The sequence below is a fragment of the Pagrus major genome, chromosome 5 (genome assembly GCF_040436345.1).
Source record: "Pagrus major chromosome 5, Pma_NU_1.0".
Lineage (NCBI taxonomy): Eukaryota > Metazoa > Chordata > Actinopteri > Spariformes > Sparidae > Pagrus > Pagrus major.
The window spans coordinates 33744654-33751075 of record NC_133219.1 but is presented as its reverse complement, the minus strand read 5'-3'; the positions used below and the strand labels follow the sequence as shown (position 1 = coordinate 33751075).

General features: G+C 45.0%; 1 protein-coding gene across 1 annotated transcript; it reads left to right on the top strand.

The window, feature by feature from the left end:
* Window positions 1-4542: 4542 nt before the first annotated feature.
* atoh1a (atonal bHLH transcription factor 1a) lies at window positions 4543-5917 on the top strand. Its single transcript, XM_073465776.1, has 3 exons — window positions 4543-4813; window positions 5052-5427; window positions 5461-5917. Exons 1-3 carry the CDS (start codon window positions 4543-4545, stop codon window positions 5915-5917), a joined length of 1104 nt encoding a protein of 367 aa, XP_073321877.1.
* The last annotated feature ends 505 nt before the right edge of the window (window positions 5918-6422 follow it).

Here is a 6422-nt window from a genome sequence, read left to right as displayed (position 1 = left end):
GGGGTCATTTCATTATGGATGAGAAGGGATTTCATCTTGTAGTACTTGTAGCTGCGAACGATTAAACCTAATAGGTTCGAGGAGGCAACATAAGTGAAAGTTAGGGAGAAAATCAGTTTTCTTAAATTTGTATTGGGTGATCTGAAATAATTTTACGTGTGCAGTAGATTATAAGTTCAAACACGAGCTAAGCTTTTGTGTCTTTCACTTCAAATAGGTTAGCACTTCAAAGGCCTGTATACTGCTGTTAACAGCTGGATAGACACGCTGCTGAGCATGTCTTCAAGTTCAATGGAGCACTACATCGCAGTTCTCAACTTCAACCAGGGAGTGGCACTATTTAGTCCCCCCCCCCTTGTCAGAGATCTGCCTGCATTTCTTCAGGCTTGACTCACAAGATATTGGCAAAGTTATTGAAAATAAATGGAAGAATTTAATTCATCAGATGCTTTTGATTTGACTGGACGCGAGTGAGCCGAAGCAGAGGATGGATCAAAGTCAGAAAGTCAAAGTATATATAGTAGAGTAAGAAGCTAAAAAACACAAGAAACACAGACATAAACATCAGGGACTGAGCTCATAGACACAGATACAGAACCCATGTGCACTGTCTCAGGTCAAAAATCAGCCACGTTGGGAGGACTGAAAAGCCTAGGGAATAAAAGTAAGCTCTGAGTCTGGACTTGAAAGAGGGAATGGAGAACAAACCTGTGCTGAATGTCATCCTGTCCTCCTTTTTGTTAGAGCGTCTACCAGCATTTAAAACTTTTTTGAAAGTTTCATCAGAGAAGCAGCACAGACTAAGCTGCTGAGGGGTCAGAAATATAAACTATCTAGTTGCAATAACAGAATGTAGAGTGATCAATTATAAGTAAAAGTGCATAAAGTATTGGGAGCAGCATGTGCTTAAAGTATCAAAAAAGTGCTGTCTGACATTATTGGATTTTTAACACAGTGTCAACATCTGCCAGGCATTATAAAGTTGCAGTTGTTTGGGGTGACTTTAATTTTTAAATGAATCCATAATAATACATCATGCACTCTTTCGAGTAATTTGCAACTAAATAAAGATGTACATGTTGCTTAATTATGCTGTAATATTTCAATTATTAATATCTTCCACAACTTCTTTCTAAAAATCGAATCAATTTTATTTATAGAGCCCAAAATCACAATCGCATTGCTTCAGTGGGCTTTACAATCTGTACAGTGAACGACACCCTCTGTCCTTAGACCCTGGAGTCGAGTGAGGAAGAACTTGCCATACTGTGAAAAAAACACCTTTTAACAGGGAGAAATTAAAATTAAAAAAAAGATGGAAGACACCTCAGGAAGAGCCACAGAGGAGAGGTCCCTCTCCCAGGACATGCAGTAGATAGTCGCATGTACAGAACAGAACCACAAAATCACAGTTTACAAATTGCATTGACAAAATATCTGATACAAATTATGTAATATATGTAAAGTGTGTGGATCCAGGCCGAGGCATCGCCATGGTGACCTGGAAGAGGGCAGGCCACACAAGATAATTAACAGTAAAAAAAAAGAAAACAGAGTGAAGAGGCATCAGATTTTACAGAAAACCAGATATAAGGAGATAGTAAAACAGACCAATCTAAAATAAATTACACTTCAATAACTTTATGATCTTTGATTTTTTTTTCTTTCCATGGCAAAGAAAGGTTTGAGTCCCTCGTGTTGCTGGTGAAACAACATTAAAAACAACCTCCTGGATTTAGTGTGTTGAGGAGAGGCCTCGGTTTTAGTTTTGAGGTCCCTGTCCAGCTCCCCTCACTCCAGTCTCGTGCCTGTCGCGCCCCGGTCTCCCAGGAGATGGGAATGAGAAGCGGCAGCACGCAGACTCCTCTCGCGCATCGGAATGGGATCCCCCCTCTCTCCTCCTCCTCTCCTCTCCCTCGAGGAGCCCCCCAGGCGTGACCAATGGAACATAGAGTCTCCATTGTGGCTGCGACACTTTAATAATCGCCAGCTACAATATCCAACCTGTCGGTAGCTTCAGGAGCCCGGCCCGGCCCGTTGGATGGGGAGGGGTGGGGGGCTTGTAGGTGGGAAGAGGGGGCGAACGCTCGGCGCCAGACCTCTTGCCCGCAAGACGTCCCCGTGATGAATACATGAATAAAAAATAGAAAAGACTGATGCAGGGTTACCTCTGAAATTATGGCGTTTTTCTTCACGCGAATTAGGTTTTTGGCCACAATGAGGCTCGGTATCTTAGAATATGGACCAAAACCCATATTGTTTTATATATATTTTGAATTGTAGCTCTCATACAAACTGTTGTGAGTTGCAAAATAGATAGGGTCAAATCCCAGTGCCTACAGTGTCGTTTTCATTGGTCCTGCATTTTGGGGATTGGGACAATTAAAGGGGCAATATATAGTTTTGTTATTTTTTTTAGAAGAAAGTCAAACTCACAATTTTAATATTAACAATATTAATTAGATACTGATACAAAGTCAGAAATATGTATGTTTTTCCATAACTGAATAAACAAGCTGTTCTCAGAGGAATATTCGGTCCCCAGAACACTGTTTGAAGCTAGAAAGGTGGCAGGGTCCGCCACATATAAACAAAGTAAAACAGTATGAAAACTGTGTTCAGTTTGTCTATTCACTTTATTCAGTAAATAGTCAATGAAGATCTTTCTCTTCTGATCAAAATGTCTTCCCCAAAACTACAGAGTGCACCTTTAATGCTGACAAAGCTGTCGGTAGGGGCAGTAACAGGTAGGCTGAAGATGCCCCTCTTGATCATTGTTCCGCATACATTGGGCTACTGTATTTAACACATAACTGAAGCTATACCCTTCTCATCCTAAATCGGCCGTGGCAATTAGGTTAAATAGCCAATTTCCACCCAGCAATTAGCCCATTGTGAGTTTGCCAGGCTAGGCCTAAAGTTTGCACCTCAGTAAGCAGGGCTGCTTTGATCAGTAGACTGCAGGTGGTTCCCTAAATAGCTATATTTTGTCCATTTTTTTCCTTCCTATAGCTACAGACTCTTTCCTTAACACCTGTGTTCACGGCTGTAATTAAAGTTGCACTATGTAGTTTTTTGGGGAAGTAATTTTAATCAGAAGAGAAAGATCTTCATTGACTGTTTTGTTTTGACGCCGAAACAAACTAAATAAAAAAACTCTCTTTGTTTTCATGACTGAATAAACTGAATAAACAAACTGGCCTTAAAGGGCAACACAGTTTCAGACTGTTTTACTTTGTTTATATGTGGTGGACCCTGCCACCTGTCTAGCTTCAAACAGTGTCCTGGGGACCTTATTTCCCTCTGAGAACAGCTTGTTTATTCAGTTACGGAAAAGATAAATATTTCAGAGTTTGTCATGTAAATATTAAAATTCTGAGTTTGACTTTCTTCTCAAAAACTACATAGTGCCCCTTTAAAATATCTGATAATAAGGTGAGAGATGTAATTCCAGTGTGTGTGTGTGTGTGTGTGTGTGTGTGTGCGTGCGTGTGCGTACTTTCTCCTCACTGCTCCCAGTTGCGACCGCGCGCCACGTACAGCTCGCTCGTGTCAGTACGGAAACAGTGTCGAGCTCGGGACCCCTGCTCATGTTTCCGTTCCCTGTGAAGCCCTTTTTACCGACAGGGCGTTCCGAGAGCCGGATCAAAAGGGTTTTTAGAGCCGCCACAAAAGAAAAATGGAAACTGGAGAATGATCTTCGAATGAATGAATCGACAATGAGCGCGCGAGCCCCAGGAGCCGCAACATTTATTTATTTATTTTTTTACTTTTTTTTTTTTTTTTTTTACTCCAGCTGACTTTTGCTTAAGTTTTTTACTGCAGCCTAAAGTTTTTTTTCAGGCTTTCCTCCCTCAAATGTGTTAATCAATGCAACATCTTCCATGCATGTGTGTCACTGTTGAATGAAATGAATAAAAGAACTGTTATTTTCTATATTTCAGAATAATTTATTGGCTTGTTTTGAGATGGAGCTCCACACTTTGACTTGAAGACTTCCATAAAATTCCTCTTACTGATTTGGTGCACGTGTGACGCGCACAAAAAGAGTGACAAACATCAACTAATCAGGTTTTTTGCCATACAAACTTAAGTGCGGTGGCTGAGATGTGACTGACACACGCACAGGTAGGAGCTCAATCCCAAGCTGCGCACGTCTCGCGCTGTCCACGCTCCTCACCTTCCGAGCGTCACCACCCCATGCACGTGCGTCCTGTGGGAGGTTCCCCTTACCTCCCTTGCGTTATACGCTCCTTAAATTGTAACGTTATCATAAACAGTCCGGCTTCGGGGGACCATAATCACCTCTCTCGGGCTTTACCGAGACTTCTCATTGGACGTCAACACGCGACCAACGCGAGGAGGGGGGCTCCCAGACGCGTGCCGCTTTTTAAACCGACGCCGCGCCTCGAGACACCAGAGAAGGAGTCCCGCACGCGACAGTGATATTCACACAGCAGTGCGTGCCTCCAAGAAGTTTTTTATATATATATAAACATTGTTAGTTTAACTTCACCTACCTTCTTGGGGCTTCTTGGCAACATGGATGTCCGAAGCGTGGAAGACTGGGGCAAAGGCGCACGGGAGGCGGCGGTCCTGGACTCGCGGCAGCAGAGCCCGAGAGTGTTGGAGAGAGGAGGGGAGCAGCAGCTCGAGGAGTCCCGCTACGAACCTGGACTGACGCTCGTGGACAGCGGCAGTGACCCACGCGCCTGGCTGGCTCTGGTGCAGCCCTCTGGCACCTGCGCGGCACACGCCACCTCACCCGACTACCTGCGGCACTCGCCCTGCTCCAGCACCGGCTCCTACAACGGTGAGACTCGCCGCTCATACATTCAATTTTGGACAACTTTTTCTCAGCAGCATCACATGCAACAGGCAGCTGTGATTAAGCAAGCAGCACTGCAGTTTATTTCGTACTATTACAACATTTTTATTCGCTTGATTAACAATTAAAACTGTCACAAAAACATACAGAATGCATGTATTTTACAGGTTGCTGTCAAAGCAGAGCAGTTCACTAAACATCTTCAAATGTTTTCATTTTCCAGAGAGCGGCTCCCCGGTGTCATCGGGCCACCCCAGCCCTCCCAGCTACAGAAAATCTGCCAAAAGCCCCTCCTCTTCTTCGCTCAAAGTCCGGGACCTGTGCCGTCTTAAAGGCACGGTCCCCGGGTCCGAGGAGGACGCATCCGCCAGACAGAGAGCCACGTCCAGCAGACCGGTCCAAGGCGTCCAGAAGCAGAGGCGCGTGGCCGCCAACGCTCGCGAGAGGAGGCGGATGCACGGGCTGAACCACGCGTTCGACGAGCTGCGCAGCGTCATCCCGGCGTTTGACAACGACAAGAAGCTCTCCAAGTATGAAACTTTACAGATGGCGCAGATTTACATCAACGCTCTGGCTGACCTGCTCCAAGGTCCGGCCCCGTCCAGCAACAGCAGTACCAGCACCAGCACCAGCAGCAGCAGCAGCAACACCGATGTCACAAACAATAACTCGCCAAAGGTTGACATTATGCTGGCAGCCTCCGTTGGTTTTGATGGGAAGGACAGGGCTGCGCCGTCCCCGAAGACCTGTAGGACAGCCGCGGCCGCGCCCGCCTCAGGTGGCAGCTTACCTGTCCACATCAGCGGGATGCCTTTCCGCTCCTCGTTCGACGACGCCTCGTTTTCCGCCCTGGTCGAAGAAGCGATGTGTTCGCCCTCGGGCAGCTCGCTCGCAGCGGTCGGAGGTGGGAGGAAAGAGTCTCCCCGGAGCGACGGAGAGTTTTCCCCGCACTCCCACTTCAGTGACTCGGATGAAGTAGCGATGGAGCTCCACTCGAGTGAAGAGGACGACCTGTCGGACCTGAAGCTGCGCAGCCACCACCACCACCACCACCATCACCATCACCTCCACCAAACAGTTTCTTTCTGAATGATTTCAAATATATAACAGACTCGATCACAGGTTCACTGCAGCCTACAATAAAGTAATGTCCGTAAACCGTGTCAATCTGTCTGTCGCTAACAAAAACGCATTTCAAGGAGGAGAGAGATTTTTTTTATTATTATTCAAAGAAAAAAAAATCGTGTTCAATTTGTAACAGTAGGCCTAATTCTATTTTATCAACTTGTTACATACTCTAAAGATTATTTTTTATGTGAGATAGGCCTGATTCGGTTTCTGCCAATAGATGTATAGCCTATAATTTCCAGTTTCCATGGAGACGTGGCTGGAAGACCCCTCTGCCATGTCGCGCGCAGCACTGCCATGGGTATCTCCCACGTCACTCCGACCAAAAAATCTGTCTTCCACAAAATCATAACTTCATGGATAATTGCTGATATTTGATAATGTAAGAAGAAGAAAAACAACAACAGTTTTTGTAGCTATAAAATGATTTTTGTTGTGATTTTGTTTTTATTTGTTCATTTCTATG

Coding starts and splice junctions, on each gene's coding strand:
- atoh1a (XM_073465776.1), top strand. CDS start 4,543: ATGGATGTCCGAAGCGTGGAAGACTGGGGCAAAGGCGCACGGGAGGCG. Junction 4,814..5,051: donor CAGCACCGGCTCCTACAACG/GTGAGACTCGCC, acceptor TTCATTTTCCAG/AGAGCGGCTCCCCGGTGTCA. Junction 5,428..5,460: donor CTGCTCCAAGGTCCGGCCCC/GTCCAGCAACAG, acceptor CACCAGCACCAG/CAGCAGCAGCAGCAACACCG.